At 38.9% G+C, this 23,733-nt stretch overlaps 4 protein-coding genes across 4 annotated transcripts; 1 reads left to right on the plus strand and 3 right to left on the minus strand.

Annotated features, from left to right (window-relative positions):
- Positions 1-397: 397 nt before the first annotated feature.
- On the minus strand, positions 398-1,918 carry uqcrq (ubiquinol-cytochrome c reductase, complex III subunit VII). The gene is made up of 3 exons (XM_008420052.2): positions 1,774-1,918; positions 1,176-1,347; positions 398-563 (listed from the first exon to the last, which is right to left on the minus strand). Exons 2-3 carry the CDS (start codon positions 1,327-1,329, stop codon positions 469-471), a joined length of 249 nt encoding a protein of 82 aa, XP_008418274.1. The 5' UTR covers positions 1,330-1,347; positions 1,774-1,918; the 3' UTR covers positions 398-468.
- A 1,705-nt stretch (positions 1,919-3,623) lies between these two features.
- gdf9 (growth differentiation factor 9) lies at positions 3,624-6,648 on the minus strand. The gene is made up of 2 exons (XM_008420050.3): positions 6,123-6,648; positions 3,624-5,251 (listed from the first exon to the last, which is right to left on the minus strand). The coding sequence occupies exons 1-2, from the start codon at positions 6,487-6,489 to the stop codon at positions 4,323-4,325; spliced, it is 1,296 nt and encodes a 431-aa protein (XP_008418272.2). The 5' UTR covers positions 6,490-6,648; the 3' UTR covers positions 3,624-4,322.
- Positions 6,649-7,238: 590 nt separating this feature from the next.
- Positions 7,239-12,511, minus strand: sowahab (sosondowah ankyrin repeat domain family member Ab). Its single transcript, XM_008420049.3, has one exon. It carries the CDS (start codon positions 11,275-11,277, stop codon positions 10,018-10,020), a length of 1,260 nt encoding a protein of 419 aa, XP_008418271.1. The 5' UTR covers positions 11,278-12,511; the 3' UTR covers positions 7,239-10,017.
- Positions 12,512-12,656: 145 nt separating this feature from the next.
- Positions 12,657-23,087, plus strand: septin8 (septin-8-A). The gene is made up of 10 exons (XM_081611344.1): positions 12,657-12,825; positions 14,211-14,325; positions 14,410-14,605; positions 15,724-15,910; positions 15,979-16,140; positions 17,204-17,300; positions 17,416-17,584; positions 19,282-19,414; positions 19,507-19,697; positions 21,874-23,087. The coding sequence occupies exons 1-10, from the start codon at positions 12,769-12,771 to the stop codon at positions 21,926-21,928; spliced, it is 1,362 nt and encodes a 453-aa protein (XP_081467470.1). The 5' UTR covers positions 12,657-12,768; the 3' UTR covers positions 21,929-23,087.
- The last annotated feature ends 646 nt before the right edge of the window (positions 23,088-23,733 follow it).

A 23,733-nucleotide genomic window follows, 5' to 3' on the forward strand; every position in this document is an offset into this window, starting at 1 on the left:
AAAAGTAGAAATCAAATGTTATACACACCACCAGACCTGAAAGTCCCACTACTTCAAGAATCAACTCTAAAAGTGATTCTAGATATTTCCAAAATTTAACCCTATGCCTTTTGTCTGTACAAACAAAATCTGATATATTTCAATTAGATTAATAAGTTATAAACTGTATAAACATTACAGTTTATACAATCATTATAAACTGTAAAGTTTATAATGAGGTGTTTTTTAACCAACTAACAGCGCTTTGTGTTTTCAGATCAGCTCTCTGGTGAACATGGGCCGCCACTTTGGAGATTTAGCCAGGGTCAGACATGTGATCATGTTCTGTGTTATATCACAAAAACATAACTAATGTGAAACAGTGAGGAGACTATCCAAACAGAACTGATTTCACACAAACATTTAACATTTTTATTGGTTACACAGAGTTAAAGTTAACAGAGCAGCTTTTCAGAAGATGGAAAACGTTCATTTGTCATTGGCGTAGTCAGCAGGATTTTTTCTCTTGCCTTGCTCATGGGCCATGCTGCCCCAGCTGTAGATCAGATACGTGAGGATCATGGCTGCAAAAGAAAGCAAAAATTAACAAAGGTTAAGCCTATTTACTGAATTTTACACAGGCAGTTAATTTCTGCAAAAACTATACATGGAGACAGCAAATCACACCTGACCAGAATTTACAAAATATACACAACACATGTTTTGTCACAGAATAGCAATGACCATTGACCTATAAAGACTTAAAATTAAAGCCAACATTGAACCAGGAACAGGTAAAATATATTTCTTCCTTCAAATTAAGGTATATTGTTTTAGACTCACTTTGCTGTAAATTACAATAGCCCTTTAAAATGTATATTCCATCAATCTTAGATTGATTATCCAGTGTAAAAAATAAATAAATTCTGGCTTAAAAATCCACACACTTTTACATCCTCTCTGGCAAAACCATTCACACCATCGCATGTGGAAAATCAAATGCATACAAATTGGGGGGTGTGTACTACTGTATTGAGTGACATTGGTATTACTAACATACAGCTATGAATAAAACTGATCAGTCTATGAAAAACAAAAAAAAGTAAAATATCAACAAGGCATATTCAACACACACCGTTCACCTGCAGTCAGTGGCAAAAAGTAAAACAAAATATGGCATAATCATGTAAACTCACGGGGGGCAACTTTAAAGAAAGAAGCTGTGAATCTTCTCCACACGTTGGGGATACCCTTTGAGAAGTAGTTGGCGAAAGCCTTCTGCTCAAAGGGCGACAGGCTGTACGTGATCACATGTCTGACCCTGGCCAAATCTCCAAAGTGGCGGCCCATGTTCACCAGAGAGCTGATCTGAAAACACAAAGCGCTGTTAGTTGGTTAAAAAACACCTCATTATAAACTTTACAGATGGCCGACCATTACCTAACTCAGTGTCATGAAAACTACGTGGTAATGTGGCAAACTAAAGCCATTTTCTTTTTGAAACGTGATAAATAGAGCTTTAATAGGTAAATATTCTTGACGAACATATATCCTTAAACACTTATTTAATAAGTATAATACGAATATCAAGTTAAATGTTAGCAACAACAATTAGCACCAACCGCTAACGTATAAACATCTTTAGAAGACTTGAAATCTTCACGCGGATGTAGCTGCCATATCATAGGAGAGTAAATTGACCTAGTCTAATGAAAGCGTTCATATTCAAAACCTAACAGGGAAAGAACATAGTTAAGAAAAAAACGATTTTAAAACGTTGACATTGAGACGCACCGTTCGGCCTCCTCACAGACGGATAGCTAGAAACTTTCCGGGTCAACGTCTTCTTCTTCTACCGCTTTAAAACACTGAGGGCATTGGCGCCACCAAGTGGACTGGAGTCTCCATAGGCAAGAGTTTCCTTCACCTCAATGGATCAAATTGAGTTACTGGAGTCTTAAAAACATGAGCGGAGAAAAGAAAATATACTATAATTTCTTAAGATGAAGGTTTTCAATGTATTTTTAAGTAAACAGACATGGATCTCAGTCATGAATGTGACCATATTCTGCAGTTCAGGCAGAAATGTTATAGATTTCATAAATTTTTTTTAATCCTTACCTTTTAGTTGCAATAGTTTTGATTGAGCATAAGAAGATACAAACATAGCTACATCTGAAAAAAAAAAGAATGTAGAGAAAAACCAAATATTTGTTAAATTTTCAGAAAGTTGCATGCACTTGATTGGAACAGTTTGCAGTAATTATCACATTAGTGCCACATGGCATGGTGGAAATCGGACTGTGGTTCTGCTGAGGTGCAGTGTAAGCCAAGATGCTCTTTTACTGCCCTTCAGGACATCTAAATTATTGGCCCCGGCGTCTCCTCTTCCTTCTGTACTCTGTAGATTCTCTATAGGATGCAGTTCAGGCCAGTTTGCAGGCCAATCCAGTGTAGCAACACCACAGTCATTGAATCAGTTCTCGATATTGGAGGCGACTTCAAGACGTGGAGCCTGGGCCTCAATTATCCAAATGACAAGTAGTAAATATTACAAGTAGTAATATGTATAATTAATATAAAAGGAGACTTTCACTTTCTAAAACGAGCAGCAAAAAAAATAAACATTTTATAAATAAATTATTTTAGATTTATACTTGTGAATCCTATATGGACAGACCTATGGTTCACTCAATACAAGGTAGATGAACCACATACCTCTTAAAGCCTTCAAATGTCTTTGAATCCTTACTGGTGTGAGATGGTGGCCGTTGTTGGGAAGATGAACGTCAAGAGTTTAACCCTTGGATCTCTGAACCCACAACAGGATCTCAGACTGGCCAAGGACAATGGATGAATAGCAGAATATGCAACGCAAAGACTGACAAAAGCAAAAACTGACAGCTTAAAAACTATTAGGCACCAAGGGGGATGCTTAACCAGGTAGGCATGCAATTTACTAGACATACATTCTATAAACCAACAATTAAAGGCTTTCAAAAAGCTTGAAAATGTAGGATTGGCAGAGGAATAAGTGATGGCATCACAAATAGGAAAATAGATACATCATACAATTATCAGAGCATCAACCAGTCAAAAACGGTGACTAAAAGGTCATGAAAAACACAAAAGCTGTACAAGTGAATTTGACAGTTTCATGGGGGATGTAACCTAGATGCCTAGCTTGGGGATCTACAAACTTTTACAACCCAAAGAGTAACTTTTGCACTCATCCCAACTAAATAAAACTTTAGAGCCACAGGTATTACATTAACTTTAAGAAAAAATAACATTTATGGAAAGTGTCAAAAAGCAAGACAATTTGTTCTTTATAATTTTCAAGCCAAAGGTATCAACCATAATGCAGGGTCCAAAGAGCCACTTGCAGAACCCTTAGACTTGGTGGTAGGAGTACAGTGTCCAGCATCGGTAGCAGACAGAGCTACATTTACTCAAAACACGGCATCATTCAGGCTTAAAATGTAACCCATAATCACATTTCCTAATGTTTCCATAAGAAATTCCATACATCCTTTCATCATTAGCCAGACTAAATGAATTCATTTTCCAGTTTTCTGGATGCAGGTACCAGCAAGAATCAAGCAGATATAAAAACATTTGATTAATGGACACGGACAGAGAGGTCTATGCATTTTTTTTTATTTTCCACTTTTCAGAGTATATCAACTCGTTTCACTCCTTTTGGATATTCCATAAACCGAGCACAGACGGTCAATTCATCTAGTTTGCATAAATAGACATGATATATTAGTCACATTTAACCAGTATAAATACAAGCATAGTCAGTTTGCAAAGGCACTTTTTGACAATAAATATACACTGAAACCCTGACAACTTTCACTCTGCAAATTATGAGGACAGTGACTTGTAGTAATCACAGGAATAAAAGTATATGTAAAAAGAGTTACTGGGGGTGGTTGATTTTTTTTTTTTTTCAAAAGAGGACTACTTAAAAGAAAATCACTGTATTAAATTAAATAAAGACAGACAACTCACACAAAATTAACAAAAGAGAAACATAAAAAAAAATGACACTTTTTTGCAAGTGATCAACTCAGCTATATTAACTGTATTTTGAGCAGGATGCATCTGCACCACATTTTTACAAAAAGGAAAACAAAACACCACAGTCCCCTCTCAGATGATAAAACACTTTTACTTTAACACCCCTGCTTCTGAAATTTTATTTTAATGTTAAATTTTTATTTTTATTTTAATTTTTTATTTTTTTTACAGCTTTATGTTAGTTTCGATGTACAGTGGTCAGTTGCAGATAAATGGAGATGGTCCAGAAGAACTAGCATCGGAGCAGTCATGATGGTTCAGCGACACGTACATCCGGTAGCGATCATGTCCTTAAACTCCTTGTAGGCGTAAGAGCTGTCTTCTTCAAAGATCATGACGCTCAGGGGGCTGTACTGGGATGGAACGCACGATGGTCTGGGGACAGAGGAGTCCAGCTTCTCGTAGATGATGTTTTGCACCATGGTGTGGACGGGGGAACCGTAGAAGAAGCCCATGGCTCTTGGGCAGATGCCTCTGCAGTACCTGGGGTTGTACTTTGGTGGGAAAACAATCCAGTGATCCAGTTTGAGCTGACTGAATCGCACCCTGAAGTCATACAGGGCGCAGTCTGTGGTTGGGAATTCAGAGCTGGATTTGAGCTCAGGCAGCTGCATGTCTAAGCCTTTATCTCCACGCTTGCTCTTCGGAGACGACCTCCTCCACCTCCTCTTTTGTCCGTGTCTTCGTACCGATTTGAAAACTTGCTTCTGAAACGTGCCCAACGCAGTGGGTGACCACAGATCTGCACTGGAACTCACCAGCGACCTCTGGTGGGCGATTCTGCTTGTGTCATTGAGATATAGAATCAGAGAAGGAGACCTCAGGGTGAATCCAAAAGGAGATCTGAAACCATTGCTCCCAGCTCTTTTCTCCTCAGAACAGGAGATGTTAACAAGAAGGTGGACATTCCCCTTTTGCACAGGTTGAAGAAACGAGGTAACATCCACTTCCACCCAGTTCCTGCGCCGCCTCTTGTGCGCGCCGTCTGTGAGGTTCAGGGTATGAGAGATCCCAGCACACAGCTGGCACTGGTTGGACTGCTCACGCTCCTTTATGCTCAGGTAACACACAGAGCTGACAGCTGCCGGGTTGTTAAGGTTGAAACCGTACAGCAGGGACGACTTCAGGAGCTGCTCTTTTCTCCTTACTTGATCAAGGCTGTAGGACAAATCCTGTGTAAAAGTTTCTGAAAGAGAAGACAAGATCCAGGTACTGCACCAGACTAGATTCACCAACAGTGTCTTGAAAAAGTATTCATCACATTACAGCCAGAAACTATGATTTCTTTGATCAAAATAGTAGTGTGTCTGAAAGCACTGCATCTTTTTTTTTATATATATATATTTTCTACAAACAAATACTACATTTTTGTTTGGAATTTCTGAGACATGTCAGTAATTCATAGAATAATAGAGCAATGTTCATTTTACTCAAACATTTACCGATAAAAAGTAAAATCAGATCATTTCAAGTTGTCCCTTAATTTTTCCACAGCTGTACATTTCAAAGTGGAACTGGTATTTGCATGGAACCCCTGCAATGATAACTCTAAAAACAGCCGTGTGGGATCAGTATCTGACATTTTAGACGCTTTCTCAGTTCAAGAAACTTGAATAAGTCATCACCAGGCCTCAGCAGATATCGACATGGTTCCTCCAGATTGTTTTCATACTTTTTAAGCTTAATTTTCCATAGTTTTCAGTCAGTCACATTAAATTTTGGGAGGGAAGAAAGGAGACAAGGAAAGAAATTAACATGAAGGACTAAACAATGAAGGGCACAAAGGAAGGACAATGAAAGAAAGCAGTAAGAACACATGGAGGGAAAGAAGAACGAACAAGAGAAAAAGTTTGGAGAGGAAGACAAAATATGAAAATAATTTTATACTATAGTATTAATTATAAAAAATGTTAGAGAACATTTACTCAAATATTTCAAACCATTTTCTTTAAGCAATCATCCTAATGAGTTTTCACTTTAGGTCTTCAGGCCCAAACCATCACTGTAAAAATCTTATGCCCCAACCTGAAACCTAGAATCATGACATCGCTGCTCACCGTTGTTGCTTTGTGCAGGACATTCATCTTGGGGCTTGATCAGCCTGATGGTGTTGTAAACTTTATCTCCATCAACGCTCCTCTGCATCCTGGTTGACTTCTTGTAAACCTCCGTCAGATATTTCACGTATCTGTGCTCGGGTTTCACCTTTGTCCTCGCGTCCAAGCTCCACCTGGTCCCTCCGTGCTCCGAGAGGGCTTTGAGCAGCGGGGAGAGGATGCTGCTGTACGGGTAGGTCAGGGCGCTCAGGTTGTGCAGCGCATCGGAGGGGCTAACCAGCGGGGGGCTGCAGGACGCCAGAATCAGGAGCAACAGAGCACGGAGACGACCAACAGCCGCTGACATCAGCGTTTGTTTTCCCATCATAAACAAGAAAACCGGTCAGACGAAAGCAAGAGAGACTCTCTGCGGGGAGAGAGCTCGAGGGAAGCGGAGCAGGTGTCGCCGCAGATCAGCGCGCGCAGGTGTTGCCAATCATCACCTGCGTCAATCAGAAGCTTTTCCTTTTTCAAGGAAAAGAAGAAGAGAGCCCGCGGGATTTGACATATTCGTGTACAAGCAAATTAAAAACTTCAGCATAAAAAGACGCCCTTTCTCTGGAATGGCAAACTCCTCCTTCCACCGCGTCATGTTGATCTGGTTATTCTAGCACGAATTATTGTTACAGACATGAATGGAATTTTCACTGTTACTAGAAAAAGGGAAATTATGGGCATTATTTCCAGCAATGCTGGATATACATTTATAGCACTAGTGAAAACATATTTCCAGTAAAGCTATACGTCCACTTTATTTGACTGATGAACAATCGCAATTACATAAAATTAATACTTCACCGTTTTTTTTATGTTATTAATTTACCTGGCCAATAGGGTTCAATTCTTTCTTTGGTAGATTTACACAAGCTTCCCAGCAGGTGGCAGTGCATTGAGTGTGACATCAAAGTTCATTGAAGTGCCTTTTCATACAGTTTGGATTGCACATTTTATTTTGAAGGGGAAAAAAAATGTATAAATAGAATCAGCTTTTAGGTTAGCTTCCATGTTTTCCTGTAATCAAAAGGGCTTCAGCACAGTTTCAGCATTTTAATCTGTAAAATAAGTTTAGAGCCATAATCACAAATATACAGTTTTAATGTATCACATTACAGTAAACCCAAACAGAAAGTTTATCACTGTAATAAAATATGGAAAAATTTAAAGGGCATGAATACCTTTCCTAATTTGTTGTAGTTTCCTTGTGCAGCACGGAATGCAAATCAAAACTGAACAAAATTGAATTGTATTTTCCACAAAAGCATTAAAAATAAATAATTTAAGAACCTTATAGTCTCCTAAACTTTGGTTGTCTAAAACGTGTACTCTGTTGCTGAGACCAAAGGCTGTGTCACTGTCAGTCAAGATAAACTGTGATTTATTTGCTGTTGTCTCTGAACTGAGAGGATCTCCTGATAAAGACTTTGTTGTCAGCTATTCTGTTTAGTCAGCTGGAACTTTTCTCCTGATGTATATGCTAAAGCATTTCTTACGTCGAGAAATATGAAGAACCTACAGCTGTGTTATCTCCACTGATTAGCATTACACCAGATAAGAACATATTTGGTTCGTCATCAAGGCTGTGACACAGTCAGAAACACCATAATTTTAAAGTTTTACTTTAGTCACAGAATCTTGTAACACATTTGTAAAATAGTGCATCTCAGAAAAGGTACAACTAAACTTAGCCTTGTTCTTTTTTTTGTCATTAGTTTTAGATTTTAGTTTTGGTAAGAAATTGTCCAGTTTGCTTTGGACAAGTTTTTATTATCTCACCCCTCATAGCTGTTGCAACCCGCAGAGAGTATTAACCCTGTTCTACAAATCTGTCAAAGTGCATTGAGTTTGTCTTGCTTTAGAGCTTTGATCTATCATTGAATGATCATCTTTTCTAATCAATGAGTCCTTTGACAATATCAAAGAAAACTTTGTTCAAGCTAATCACTTGGTTCAGTATAATATTTATATGAGTGCAAACATCTTTTGTCCACGCAGAAAAGGCTTTGTTTCCTACTAACTACAAAGAGGACATTGTTCTGCTGCTGTTTTGATAGTGACGACATCATCCGTGTCTCTTTTCATGTCTTCAGAGACTCATTTTCTGGGTCAGCAAAAGAGAAAAAAATTTTACTTTTTCAGTGCACCAAACATAACATGTACCCTCTCAAACAAGAAGCAGAAAATCCCTGCTGTAATGGATGTTTGGTCTGAGAATAAAGGAAGGCTCGGTCATTGGAAGAGGACCAATTGCATTTATTCAAATAAACTGTAAACATCTAATAATGCTACACTTTAGACAAATTCTTAACTAGAAAATATGAAGTACTTTTTAAAGTGTATCACACTTAACTAAAAAAATGTCAACTGTTATAAAATACATACAGAATGTGTCTATACAAATTTTTAGTTTGCTAAGAAACAGATGAGAATTTATATTTCACATTTAAAATTGGTTAATCTGTGGTTTAGACTAATATTATCTGTATTATATTAGTATAGAATTTAAAGCTACTAGCTAGACGTTTCTGTAAAATCAACCCATATTATTTTAGTTTACCACTGATACATCCGTCAGTTTATATTAGTTTTGCTATTCTATCTAAATTGTTATTTAATAATGACAATTCTATGCTCCAAAAAGCAAGCTTGATCACACATGCCTCTGGTGACATCACACAAGGCATAATCTTAGGAATGAAAGGCTTAGATAAAATCCATAACATCACGTAGTCTAGTCGCTGCTTTGCATTAGAATGATTTTCAAGTCCAAGTGATGATTTCTGCAGAAAAGCCGTATCACCATCAACTAGAGCCAGTTGACTTACTTACATAGAGCTCAGCCCTGTTACCTCCTCCTGGCTTACACCTGCAGCACAGTCCATTACTGCGCTACTAAAGTCAACGCGCCAGGGAAGAAGTTAGAAAAATATTATCTCTCCAGTGCGAGAAAGACAGAGGTTGCAGACTCAAACATGTGAGGTCGAACCCCCTCGCCATCTCAGATGCTTCAGGATATAAAACAAAGAATTAGCAGGTTTTTAATCCGGTGTGCTTTCTACAAATGTTGTATTTTGGAAGTCCGTGTTTCATTAGACTGCTGTGTTTTTATGGTCAGTGTTCATTAGTCAATAAATACAACAACATAAAAAAAACAATGCTACAAAATCAAGAGTCACATCTACAGGTATTTTACACATTAGGTTAAAAAAAACTTAAACAATATAATTTGTTGAAAATTAGTCATTCATCGTTAATACTAATAAACCAAAATTATATACTATGCATAAATAGTACGCTTATCAAACCAGTGATACACTGTACAAAGCTGTACAAGACAGTACACTGTGGACACTAGCTGTGGATTGGCTGCGTCAAGGTACACAAAGGTTTTAAATCCACCAAAATGTTTCCACCATGCCTCTCGAAGGGTTTAAAGTCCTTTAAATTATATACCAGACATATATCTGGAGTAAACACAGTTTTGCGATATAAATCAAAGAGTAATCCAGCCCTTCGCCCCTTCACTTTTTCCACCAACGTGAAAGCCGCATGTGCCATGTCTGTCCAGCTCACTGTAGACCAGCTGCAGAAGTAGACAGCCAGACAAATTAGGTTGCGTTAATCTATATATAGGACATAAGGATAAATAACTTAACTTGAAAAAATGTGGACTTCAAAACCACAACTAAATCAAGACGGAGACTATTTGACATATTTGCTGAAATCTAAATCAAAATAACAATGATGATTCTGGTACGTTTATCGTTTTGGTTAAAATAAAATCGAATCATGTTTTTGTTTTACCAGCTGTCCATATCTTAACAGTTGTGACATCCCTAGATTCCCTCGTGGGCCCCTCTTACCACTCATGAGCAAACCTGCAAGTTTTATGTTTCTTTCCTAAGTGAGGGTGGAACAGTTTGCTGATAGTGTTGAAGCCTCTTGTGTGCTCCTTGTACTCCTCGCCCTCCATCTTCTCTCCGCTCTGCTGAGGTCCTCCCAGCAGGGCCCTGACCTCAGCCGACGCACCTTTCCCCAGGTAGTGAAGCGCCTTCTTGCCGTCGTTGTCCCTTTCGCTCACGCTGGCTCCGTAGCGCTGCACGAGAGCAACCATGACCTCAGAGTGACCATGCATGGCTGCAATGTGCAAAGGCGTGTACCCTCCGTGTGCTTTGCTGTTGACATTCACGTAGGTGCCCCTTTTGCTGGAAACGTCAATGAGTTTGTGTATGATCTCACAGCTGCCGTCCTTGGCAGCCCAGTGCAAGGCTGTGAAACCTGACATGAAATCCTTCTTCTGTGCCAAGCGTGTGTCCTGCAGCAGCAAAGCATATATTTGTCCCCACAGCCCAGCAGCACACTTAACAAGCCACTCATGGGCTATTGGCTCCAAAGGCACAGACTCATCATCAGCCTGTCTGAGGGTCTTGTTTTGGGGCCTCACCAGGGGAGAACCTGGGGCCTGCTTGGCTCCTGCCTGCTTGGATTTCCAACACTGAGGCTCTTTTATTAACTCCCTCTGTTGAGACGAGGAGTTAGAAGTTAGAGCTGGGAGTGATGGAACTCGGATGACTGCTTTGTCAGGGTTTCCATGCTGCTGATGCACCTGGGAGCGCAATCCGTCTCTTGCTCCCGCCGCGGAGTCTCTCTCTGGGGATCTGACTGCTATGACAGCGAACACAGCCCCGGATTTACTCGCTCTGCACGGCTGATCTCGGGAGATACTCAGGACTTTAACCGTGGCCGAATCCGCCGTGGATACAGCAGGCCTGCTTTCCTGCAAACTCTCCACGCAGCTCTTATCATCACTGTAGTAATTGCTCGCACTGGACGAGCGCCGCGCGTTGCTGTTCGCGGTTTGACCGAACAAGCTCTGATCCATCTCCTCTTTCACAAAGTCCTGGTACCTCTTCCTCACCACCACGAACTTCACCTCGTCGACCTGTCTGACCACCGCGACGCTGTTCACCAGCTTCTTGAACAGCTCTCTATTGTGCTGCTTTCCCGCGGGATCGCCGCCGTTGATGAGGCTCTTGAAATGGTTCACCAGCTCGGAGTTTTTCACTTTGCCTCCGCGCTCCAGCAGAAAACACAACACGGCTTCCTGGGTCAGAGCCATGGCTCTGCTTTTCCTATGTAAACTACAACAGCTACAGGTGAGCGATGAGGAGGATAGCTGCGCTGCGTGTCCCGCTCTGTTGTCCTCCACCACAACCTGCTGCTTCCGCCGGCGCCTCGCCAAATCTGTCCAGCCTGTTTAATATGCAGACACTCCCCGTCCAAAGGCTGTCCGGGGGGCTCCTGCAGGGGATCAGCGTTGCCATTATTAAAGAAAAAAAAAAAAAGAAAGAAAGAAAAGAAAAGAAAAACTACATTGGAGTTTAAACTGTCTAGTAAGTTTTCCCTAATTATTTATGCCTACATTATTTTGTTGATTTTGTACATAACCTGTTTATGTTTTAAAATACCTGAGTAACACACTGCCCCCCCCCCCATTTTTACATTCTTTTGGACTTGTATTTTGCATTACATAATTTTAAACATGCAAAAATGACTGAATAGATACCGACTTAGTTTGAATAAAGCAGCAATAGCATAGTGTAACGTTTTTTTGCATCCTTTTTGACTTTTGATAAAGACTGACATTAAGAGTCTATTAAAACCATGTCTTCATGTTCGAAAGGGAACTAACATCCGTATTTTAGCAGCATTATTATTAGTATTAACTGTAACCTATAGAGTTAAGATGAAAAACAACAAAAACAAAACAAAAAAAACAACAACACACAAGCTATTTGGTACTGCTTTTGTTATATGCCAAACCTAAAATAACAGCAAACAATTCAACATACTAACAAACTAACAAACTTACGGTAGATACAAAAGCGGAAAACAATAAAAAAAGCAAAATAATAATGGGAAAAAAATACATTTAAACTTAAGTGAAAATAAAAAAACCGAGTGATTCGTCAAATATAGCTACTTGTTTCAGGACATTGCTAATTCACAATTAAAACAAGGTCTGAATAAACTTGAAATAAAGAATCTGCTAAAACTTACTGGAACCCTACAAGGATGGGGTGCTAAAAATCAAGATGTTGCCTGTTTTATTTTTAGGTATATTTTAGTTGCCCACACAGAACCCCCCCCCCCCCACACACAACACTCAGTCACGTTGTTTCGTGGCGATAAATTAGTATTAGGCAAGTGAATAATATAGCATTCATTTATTTATATTGATGTTCATTTTTGTCCTTAACTTCCATTCTCGGTCCCATCAATCTTTATTAAAGAACAGCTTTACGAAACTCCTGAAATCCTCTCTGCCTTTGGTGTTGGTGTTGTGCCCCCCCCCCCACCCAGCCATATGGTCACCCTTTCAAAACGCGAAGAAAAGAAAAAGAAAAATAACGACGTAATCATTTTAGAAACCAAAAAATAAAACAAAGACCCAATTCTATCACAAAGGATTAAACGCATCTAAGTATTGCACATGGTGTGTGAGGAGGACTCTCAGAGAAGTGAAGCTGTAATGCCGCCCTCCTGCACAGAGGGCGTGTTGCCTTGAATCAGCCGCACTGAGCGGGGAGCGTGAGGGGAGCAGGTCTGGATGAAGGCTGATTATTATTCCTGGACTCAGACACTTGTGATGATGGCGGCCGATGAGGTAAGATGTTTTTTTTTTTCTCTCTCTCTTTAAGTGCGATGTCTGCAGTGACTGCTGATTACAAATACCAAAAGGCTGCGCAGTGACGGGATGCTGCTGCCTGCATGATGCTGAGAAAGCTCTGTGGTTAATGAATCAGGATGAAGACGTCATTACACGGCTGGACATGCTTTTCTTTTGGAGCAGTCTCTCTCTCGGAAAAAAAAAAAAGCCTACCTAAGCAACAAAATGTGCTGCTTGCATTCAAGCAGCTCCCGGGATGAGCATCTAATACTTCTGACAGGTGCTGAATGACCAGGGCAGAGGGTTAGTTTGAATGAAACAGGACAGTGGGCTGTAAGAGGCTGAGTTAAGAAGATAAAGATAAGCATAAGCCTCTTTGTGTAGTGATGTTAACTACCTCACTAGGACTTATGGCGTTGCTTTGCAAAAAACAATTCTACCAGCCAACTTTGAGGACATGCTCTCGCAATGTTTAGGAATATAACATGCAGTGGCGCAAAAAGTGGGTATGCAGGGTATGCAACGCATAGGGGCGCAGCATCAGAGGGGGCGCCAAAACCCCCTCTGGAGGGGGCAGCGTGCCGATGATGTCTTCCCATACACTTCAGCGCGCCTTACGCTCCTTCACCTCGCGCACATAACGAGGTAAATGTAGCGAGTTTTACCCTTCACGTATCGTAGCCTCGGAGGGGGGGCGTCGCTCTATGTTTTCGCATCCACCTGAATAATGTGTAGTTGCGCCACTGATAACATGCATATTGTTATCATAACGTAATGTAATTCTGATTTGTTTTCTGGCAAAAAAAAAAATTGCATGGTGAATATTGCCAGTAGTTTTTGTTTTAATGTCATTTGGGGTTGTGGGTACCAGGGTAGCCATCAGCTTGGACGTCCTCTGTGGAATAACCTCCAGATAAAGAGCTCTTTGTCTCTCTATGAGAGAGGGAGGCTGAAAAGGAAGGCTGCTGTGTTCAACACATATTGCTCCTCATGTTGAGCCTTTTTGCAAGATGCCAAGATTCCCCCCCCCCCCCCCCCCCCCCATCCCCTGGGTGGATCCAGTGTTGAAGGAGAAACTTCTGAACATACCGACTGAATAAAAGGTTTTAAAAGCAGAGATTTCTAAAGTATTTCTTCACGCCGTTTCACAGTTTAAAGTCCGTTTACAGAGATACCAGGATAAGTGCTTGACTGTTTCTGGCTGTCGAGTACCATAGTGTCCACTCCCCACCTCCACTTGTTGCTGGTCATCTGGCTGAAAGATGGCCGCTCCATTCTCCTCTTACTAACAGAACACTCTAAATTAAAGGGTTTTGGAAATAGTTGGCACAAACAGTACTAATATACTGACTTATTTTGTTTCTCCGCATACGGTTACTAAGAATGAAGAAATGCGAAGCCTGGAGCTCAGTGGCCAAGTGGGGTTCAACAGCCTTCCTCATCAAGTGGTCAGGAAGTTAGTTGCTCAGGGATTTTGCTTCAACATCCTCTGTGTAGGTACGTCTCAGCACAGCACGAGTTCACTACCTATGACGTCGATTAATTGGGTGAAGTCTTCATAGTTTGCTTTTTGTGTCTAAGGTGAAACAGGAATAGGCAAATCAACGCTGATCAACACGCTTTTCAACACGACATTTGAAAACGAGGAAGCTGATCATTATGAGCAAGAAGTGAAGCTGCGTTCGCAGACGTACGAGCTGCAGGAGCACACTGTCAAACTGAAGCTGAGCATTGTGCACACTGTAGGCTTTGGAGACCAAATCAACAAGGATGAAAGGTGAAGATCGGCAGTGCATGCTGTGGCGTGATTTTTTTCTGTCCAACCCTGCTGTTTAGATGATAAAATAGCAAACAAAACAAACATAGCATCTGACTTTGCACCAAATTTGGAGCTTTTTCTTTTCCAGATTTATTTTGTTGACATGCACAACAACACAATAGATTAAATATTTGAATTTTATTGACTTAGAAGAAGAACACCCCACTGCCCCCCACTTCAGCGATGACTAAGTAAAAAAGATTGCTTTCCTTCAGCATGCATCACACAGGACCTCACATGGCTTGGAACATTATTGCTCTGATTACAGAAACACAATAGCAACTGTTTTATCTTTAACTCATAAAAAGACGTAAAGGACTTAACAAAGTAGCTATGTGCCTTGTTGAAAGTATTATCACCAACATTTATAAACCATTATTGGCTCCCTTTTTTTTTTCGCCTTTGTCACACCGGCACATTTTTCTTATGGCCCATAAATTAAAGTGTTATCTTTTTTTTTTTTTTTTTTGCAGACAAAGAAATAAGGACTTATTCAGTTTTCTCAAGTCCTTAAAAACCCAATGCTTAGAGATTCAAAAACAATTTCCATCCAAATGCTGACACTCTAAGAAACATTTGAATGTGCATTGTATCCTGTTTAAATTACTGACTAGCACATATTTATATGCTTTCTTACAAATATTTCAGTTTATTTAAAAGGTTTTCCTGATGTCTCCTGACCCCATATGTCATGTTTTTAATGCTTCTCAGACAGCATAGAAGTATATTGAATGATGACAGTAAAATAGTTGGATAATGTTGAAGTTCTGTGAAAGAAATTACTAGAAATGCCTCATGGCGAGATCAGTGCCCGCCACTAATCCCCCTCCCCCTTCATGCTGTCCAGTAGATCTTTAGATTAAGGAGCTTGTGTTGGCATGTAAGCTGGGGAGAAAATATGGCACAGATTCAGTCCCTGTCTGACAGATCAGACAGCAGGAAGTAGAAAAGTCTGACATTTTTGGCAGACAACAGAGTCTTTACCCTGGAAACTAATAGATCAGTAAGAAAGCATAAGAAATCTGCTTAAAACGTACAAAAACATCTAGTTGATGTTTTTATATCTGGTTTCGCAGCTGCAAACCCATTCTTGACTACATCGAAGCCCAGTTTGAGAAATATCTGGAAGAGGAGCTAAAAATAAAGCGCTCCCTCTCCAACTACGACGACACCAGAATCCACATCTGCCTGTATTTCATCGCTCCCTCCGGGCACACCCTGAAATCTCTTGATCTGGTTATGATGAAGAAGCTGGACAGCAAGGTGAGAGGATGAAAGCCCATTTCCTCAGCTCCTTCTTTTGAGGCTCATCTTGTGGTTTCTCTGTTCAGGTCAACATCATTCCCGTTATTGCAAAGGCAGACATCATGTCAAAGACCGACCTGGGAAACTTAAAGAAGAAGATCATGAACGAGCTGCAGAGCTACGGCGTGCAGATATATCAGTTTCCGAACGAGGATGAGGAAGTTGGAGAGATAAACTCCTCCTTAAATGTGAGTCTTAGAAACAGGGACTCAGATTGTACAGTACGTGTGAAATATTTGGACAATGAACAATATTTTTCACTTTTCGGTCTTATTTTGGGTATTTAGTAAAATGAGTGAACGCATTTTTACTAAGAACACAGTAGCTTTAGTTGACCTAATAATCTATTATTTTTGGATGCTGAGAAAAAAAGGATAATTCCTAAGACTTGTCCTGATTTTTGTGATGTTTAGAACCTTGTTAAACATTGGATATGATTTGGCTAAAATATGTTGCCTCTATGTTATGGTCCATAAATTAAAGTGAACGGCTTCCACATATGCTTAATTTCTGATGACATCATTTTTAAGCTTTTAATAGGCACAAATGAGACTATATAATTAAATGCACAAGTGTCACAACGCTGTATTTTACTAACATTACAAATATTTTAAAAAAAGCAAATTCTAAAGACAAGCTTGCTCAGCAGTACAAAGGTTATGTTGCCTTGCAAAAGCACTCAACTTATTGAAGTTTAACTAAAAGGTAGCAACGTAACAGTGGAAACAAAAAACGTTCATGCTTTAAAAGCCTGTTGCCACTGGAAGAGCTACACAAGTTCAGCTTTTTTCTTTTCTTTAATTCAGTACACTCTGAAGGTCTCATTTTGCTACAAATATTCTATGAATTTAGATTTTAAATACTTGTTGCTTATTTTTATATTTTTGTAGTCCACTCACTCCAGAGCAAATGTTTATGACCACCAACAGCAGCTTTACAATTTTGAGGAGCTCATCAAACAGACTATCGGGTGTTTTCCTAACACTGCCCTCTTGTGGGAGCAACAGTGACTGACGTACCTTTTTACAATGCACTGTGTTTGCCTTGAGAACATTTCTACGATTTATCTGGTCTGTAGCATAAATTCAGAGATTTGTTTCTTAATGTAGTCAGTACGAGTGGAACTGTGTTAACACTTAGCCGACTACACTAGCCTGTTTGTGCCTAACGTATTTTTAGCATCACACCAACTCTACTGTGATAAATATTTACAGATTTTAAAGGTCTTCTCTTCCTCTCTCTGTGTTACAGGCTCGCCTTCCCTTTGCTGTCGTTGGAAGCACGGAGGATGTTAAAATAGGGAACAGAGTGGTGAAAGCGAGGTCGTACCCCTGGGGAGCTGTACAGGGTGATTCTGCTGTTATTACACAACAAAATCTTGTCACAATCAGGGTACCAGATAGAGGGATGTTTGCAGCTTTTGAAAACTGAGCAGCCAGCACGGTTCTTTCTCGTTTGTCCAGTGGAAAACGAAGAGCACTGTGACTTTGTCCATCTGAGAGAGATGCTTCTGCGCGTCAACATGGATGATCTCCGGGAGCAAACGCACTCTCGTCACTACGAACTCTATCGCCGCTGCAAGCTACAAGAGATGGGCTTCAAGGACACTGACCCTGACAGCCAGTCGTTCAGGTGAAATTAGGGAATTTCAGAGCATTTCGCTGAGGGGAATGTGTTAGAAAACAGCATCTGATTTATTCCGCGTCATGGAGATCCATCTGCATAATCTAATGAGTGCATCCCACTATCTCACAAACAAAATGTCAATGCCAGTTAGGCGTACATGTTCTAAAGTAGGTTATTTAGATTTGCTGCCATGTTAGACAAAAAAACGTTGTGCCTCCACATCTTTGTTATCATTCACAACCCTCAGTAGATCCATTAAGGGGTTCTGTGAAAAAGTATTTGCCCTTCAGATTTCTTTTGTTTTTGCTTTTTATTTGTGAAATTCAAATATTTAAGATCATCAAAGCAAAATTTGAATTTCAGACAAAGATAAGGTTTTATTAAAAGGCTGCGTAAACCAATATAGCAATTTGTGATGAAACAATTTTCTTCCTGAACCTGAACACTGTTTGGCACCCGTTAGTGACAAGAGCTGGCAGTAAACTTTTGCAGCAGCTTTCAGTGAGACTTTTTCAAGAATGCTGGATATTGTTTGAGAAATCTTGACCCGTTCTTTGCAAAATTGTTTTATTTTATATGTAGGGAAGGCCTTCAAACATGGTCTGATTGAGATCATCTTATACAGCCGGCTGTAGAACCTTGGACTGCATCACCGAGTCGTTGTTATCATATTAATAACTAAATATGGGCTCTGGGGGGCGCTGATTGCCTTGCTGCACTGTAAAAATGAACAGAAATGATTTTCTTCTGCCGTCATATTTCCTCCATGTTGCTCCAACATTAATGTTACAGATCCAAACTAAAGATTTAGTCATTTTTTATTAACGCGTTTCAAGCTCTTATATGGCATCTCAATTGGATTTACTTTCAAACTTTGACGAGGCCAATCTAAAACTTTACATTTTTGTTGTTTTGTGTGAGTCAAAAGTAGATTTACAAAGCTTTGGATCATTTTCCTTCTGGATAACCTGAGTATGTTTGAATTTAAGGTCAAGAACTGATGGATGGACATTCTCTTTGCAGATTTTCTTGCAAGTCGTACAGGTTCTTTAGGTTTCCATTCACTACCGCCGGCATGTTTTAAAAGTATCATATTCATTTCCTGAATTTCTTTGTTCATTTCATTCAAGGCTTTAGAATATTTTCTCAAAAGCCTTGAGAATCATCAAGCATTTTTGTTTTTTATCACATGTCAGGCTCTTGACTGAGATAATTGAGGCTTTTGTTGGACTCTTGGAGTAATTTTGGTTGGCAGGCCATTTCTGTTTCTTGTTTTCTCAATGTTGGGAGATGATTCTTCTCACTGTGGGTCATTGGAGTCATAAAGTCTTGAAAATGACTTTGTAATCTTTTGTTGAATGTCAATAAATTCTCTTCTGTTTCTTTATATTAATTAGGTCATTGTTTTTAATACTTCAGCCTCCAAAAGCAGCAGAACGTAAAATCACTGTCACTAACTGCATTTAGTTTTTACTCAGGTGTATTTTTGTGCTACTAAGATTAGTTTGATCACCTGAAAATTGCCAGCATGTGCATAAAAAACAAAAAAAAAACCCAGAAGAAATTACTTTTTTTTTTACATTACAGTAAATAACTTCTTTCATTACAATGAGCTAACTAAGCTGAGTATGAAATCAGAAAACGCTGCTACAGCTGGCTCTCAGCGTCACATCTTGTTCATAGGCTGTGTTTGTGTTCTCCAGTCTGCAGGAGATGTATGAGGCCAAAAGAAGGGAGTTCCTCAAAGAGCTGCAGCACAGAGAGGAATCAATGAGACAGATGTTTGTTAACAAAGTGAAGGAAACGGAAGCCGAGCTGAAAGAAAAAGAAAAAGAGGTGAGGAGCGAACATGTAACGAGACACGTCGCAAATAAATGAAGGAGCTGGGGTGTGTCTCGTGTTGAGCTTTCCGCTTCTCTGTTCCTCAGCTTCACGAGAAATTTGAAGTGCTGAAGCGCATGCACCAGGAAGAAAAGAGGAATCTGGAGGAGAAAAGGCGAGAACTGGAAGAAGAGATGAATGCCTTCAACAGGAGGAAGGTAGCTGCTGAAACGCTGATGGGACAAGCGCTGCAGGGATGTTCACAGCAGCCGCTCAAGAAGGAAAAGGACAAAAAGAAGTGAGTCTGTTTTAATTTGGCACAAATTTAAACTGGAATATCTGTTAAAAGTCCTGAATCATTACTCATCTTTATGATTTACTTCCAATGAACCTTATACTTTGTTTGATCTTTGAAGATGATATTTTAGCTTAGTTCAGTTCAGTCACGATAGAAAAACAATAAATTTTTTGCACAGGGCTGCATGTTATGACTTTTAGCGTGTCAATTGATGCCTTCATACTGTGACGTTAATTCCTTAAACTGTTTGCTGAATTTCACATAATTATTTTCACAAGGTAGACATACAATGCATACTGGCTGACCTAATTGGAAGAGGGGAGGGGAGAGGGGGAAATAAGCTACCATGCTATCCTGCTGGAGGCCATTTTGACTCATAAAGTGATCCAGGGACATATTTAGACTGACACGGTATGCAGACACTGTAGGAAGGGTCACAGCTTGCGTGACACAGCCTGATGCTTCTGTCTCCGCAGGCCGACCTGCCAGACTGTCTCTCAGGCAAGGGCACTTGTGTTTACATTTGACTTGTCTCAGCAGTGCTCACGCCATGTGCAGACAGATGATACCCAGACAGCCTACATTGAGCTGGCATCAGTTTTTTTCAGGTGGAAACATTACATGCCAGGGTGAATTATTAATGCACAAACCACAGATACTAGAGACTGGAATGAGCCAAACAACAACAACAACAACATAAAAATCTGTCAAAAAGGTTTGCAAACAGAAGCAGTGGGTGGACAATGAAATGAAAACAAAATGTACAAGATTCAGATTTTTCAAAAGCCAGATTAATGTTTTTATGAAAATGATTCATTACCTTCTTGAAATTGATAAATGTACGTTTTCTAAGACTACTATGCCTTATTGCTCAATGATGGTGTTATGACTATAATCTTTTTCAAGATGATAAACTTCAACAGCAAACACTTAGACCAGAAAAAACACAGAAAATCCAGAATACTTCAGTTTGATGTTATATGTCTACAATGACAGCTGAGATATTTTAAAGCTTTTCCCACATTTTTAGCTGAAACACGAATGATTATGGGAAACATTGTATATGGTAAGTATATCAATAATTCAGCAGAAAATGTTTTCTGCTGAATTAAGAAAACGTTTAAGCCTAAACATTGCTGCTCTTCAGTTCGTTTAATGCTGTTATGGATTCTTATTTTTAATTTCTTATTTTTCTTTTGGGATTTTTTTCCTCTTTGTTCTTTTTTCCCTTTTAGTTGACATAAAGGTGAGAACATCCAAGCAAAATTCAGCTACCACCAGTGTAGGGAAAACAGACTGTTTTCTATCAGCAATAATAATAATAATAATAATAATACTGCGACAGACTGGCGACCTGTCCAGGGTGTACCCCGCCTCTCGCCCGAAACGTTGGCTGGAGATGGGCACCAGCAACCCTCCCGACCCCACTGAGGGAAAAAGGGTGCAAGAAAATGGATGGATGGATGGATAATAATAATAATAATAATAATAATAATAATAATAATAATAATAATAATAATAATAATAATAATAATAATAATAATAATAATAATAATAATAAAATGTGTGCTAGAAGCTGTAGAGTTCTTGTTTATCAAAAATGTTGCTCGGTATAACTGACTGGTTCCTAATGTTAACTACAGATGATTTTCATAACATATAAAATATATTTTTTTAATATTCTATGACTGTGTTTTTACCTCCAGCTCTGTTATTAATCTCTTGTTCTCAGTGAGAAACCTGGAGAACTTTGAAAGATGACGCTATTCTGTCACATTTCTAATATTGAGAGCAATTTTCTATTGTTAACATTTAGATTTTTTTTTTTCATTTATTTTACTTGTTTGGATTACCATAAAGAGCAGAATGCCATGTTTTGGAAACCAAGGCTCACAATCAAAGTGAAACAGAAACGGAGGATTACAGATGGTCTTGAACTTCTATCTCATCATCATCTCATTGTCTTTCTAATGATTAAAACATTTCAAATCATCCATTGTCTTCACTCATGTTGGTCATGTAAAACAACAGCCACTTTATGCTCCCTCTCTGACTCCTGTTTCCACTGAACAAAATAACAAAGAGCTTTTTTTTAAAATCTGTTACTAAAAACTCAGAAAGAATGTTGTTTTCTAATTTTAAATAAATAATGTTGTTTTTGTCTTTCCATTTGTAGCTTCTTTAGTCTCCCCTCTGCGTGCTCCTTAAGCTCAGGAAGGAACCTGAATTAGAAGACTTTCTACCGCATGAGAACGTCAGGCTAACAATCAAGTCTTTTTATTTTTACAATGTTTAATAAAGATTTTATAGAACTAAAACAAGCTTCAAGGTGAGTCAACCTGATGTCTTCAACGTCATCTATAACTTTATCTGCACACCTTTAAACAACGTGCTGTGGCATTGTCTCTGCATGGCTCCTGAACTTGATTCCTGCAAGTGCTAAGACGTCTGCTTCGCCAAAATGTGTTTTTGTACTACAGTGCCTTGCAAAAGTGTTCACACTTCTTGAATTTTTCCAAAAATTGACTATGTTACAGCCACTAACTTCTGTATCTTTTATTATGCTATTATGTTATATAAAAGAGCAACGCAAGTAGTACATGGTCTAATGTGGTATGGCTTCTTTGCAGATCTAAAAATCAAAATTTTAAACCTGTTCAAACCCAATCAGATTGGATATCGAACATCCTGTCTGCTGTGTTCCTTTGTCTGCAAAAAGATCTTTGTTGTTAACTAACGTTCTCTAAAAAAATCAAGCATCGGAGTACCATGTACATGTACCATGTGAGATGCTGTAAGACATGGGTCGGACTCTTTAGATAATCATGATTTCTGAAGGAATTGGTTGCAGTGAATTTTATTACGAAATTCTAGAGTACAGAAACACATGCAACACTTTTTATTTTATTTATTTATTTATTTTATAAAACTCTGAAATCATGTATCACTTCCCTTATCACATAAAATCTCTTTTAAGTTTGTGGTTGTAACATGACAACATATTGAAAACTGAATATTTTTGCAAGACACATATAATGTGTTAATCATCCTGTTCTTTCCTTGTATTGCTCGTAAATGGAATGTTAAAAAATTCACTGTGAAATATATAATACCCTCATGTGCTAATGCTGTCAAAGGACTTCTTGTTTGTAGTCATGTTATAATTTAGAAGCACTTTAAATGAACTGTAGTTCAGAAACTATATTGATATATATTTAAAACAATGAATGGTGTCTTGCTATTCAAACATTTATATTCTTATATAATTTCTTAAAGATGTATATGTAATATGTAACACTTTAAACTACAGAAGTTGAGTACTATACTGTTATGACGTAAAATGTCTGGATTTGAATAAATGCAAGATTAAACTCTCCTAATGTCAACAAATCCTGATGCCAGATTTGTGTCGGCTTGATCTCTTCCAGATTTGAAGTGTGATATAGTAAAGTTTTTTCTTTGGAAATGCATTCGCTTCTTCAAATAGTTGTGATTTCTGATTAAAAAGAGCAGTGAAAAGAACAAAATCTGGCTTCTCCTGGCTCCTTCCAGATTGTTCTGGAAACCGCAGTAGCCTATATTTCCGGGTAAATTGAAAAAAATAAAAATAAAAATCGTACCTGTTGGCCCAACAATATAAATGTTTTAACAATATATTTTCAGGCGCTTCCGGAAATAAATTCTCCTTAATTTGTCTTTTTGAATACTTTTTAATCTTTTTAAAAAAATGTTTACTTATGTGCAGGAACTTCAGAAACTTTGATAGTCTAAATAAATCAAAAATACAAAAAAGACCAATTCATACTATAAATGCTTTGTCGCTTCTTGTCATATATAATTGATAAAGTTCACAATAATTTCGTAAATATTGGTCCGTATAGCCTAATAAGTACAAGATAGAGCTCGGTTCTTTCTGTCAGTCTTCATTCAACTGCGATTGGTTTTGAAGTCAATAAGGGGCGGGGCTTAGTTTAGAGTGATTGGTAACCTGTCCAATCAAAACAAATGACGTTAGTAACCAGCCAATGAAAGCTCA

The sequence above is a fragment of the Poecilia reticulata genome, chromosome 10, assembly GCF_904066995.2.
Source record: "Poecilia reticulata chromosome 10, P_reticulata-male-v2, whole genome shotgun sequence".
Lineage (NCBI taxonomy): Eukaryota > Metazoa > Chordata > Actinopteri > Cyprinodontiformes > Poeciliidae > Poecilia > Poecilia reticulata.

Excerpts from the sequence above, each read along its gene's own strand:
- uqcrq (XM_008420052.2), bottom strand. The coding sequence starts at position 1,329 with ATGGGCCGCCACTTTGGAGATTTGGCCAGGGTCAGACATGTGATCACG. Across the intron at positions 564-1,175 it reads TTTCTTTAAAGTTGCCCCCC|CCATGATCCTCACGTATCTG; the intron begins GTGAGTTTACAT and ends TTTCTTTTGCAG.
- gdf9 (XM_008420050.3), bottom strand. The coding sequence starts at position 6,489 with ATGATGGGAAAACAAACGCTGATGTCAGCGGCTGTTGGTCGTCTCCGT. Across the intron at positions 5,252-6,122 it reads TCCTGCACAAAGCAACAACG|AAACTTTTACACAGGATTTG; the intron begins GTGAGCAGCGAT and ends CTTCTCTTTCAG.
- sowahab (XM_008420049.3), bottom strand. The coding sequence starts at position 11,277 with ATGGCTCTGACCCAGGAAGCCGTGTTGTGTTTTCTGCTGGAGCGCGGA.
- septin8 (XM_081611344.1), top strand. The coding sequence starts at position 12,769 with ATGAAGGCTGATTATTATTCCTGGACTCAGACACTTGTGATGATGGCG. Across the intron at positions 14,326-14,409 it reads CTTCAACATCCTCTGTGTAG|GTGAAACAGGAATAGGCAAA; the intron begins GTACGTCTCAGC and ends TTTGTGTCTAAG. Across the intron at positions 14,606-15,723 it reads CAAATCAACAAGGATGAAAG|CTGCAAACCCATTCTTGACT; the intron begins GTGAAGATCGGC and ends CTGGTTTCGCAG.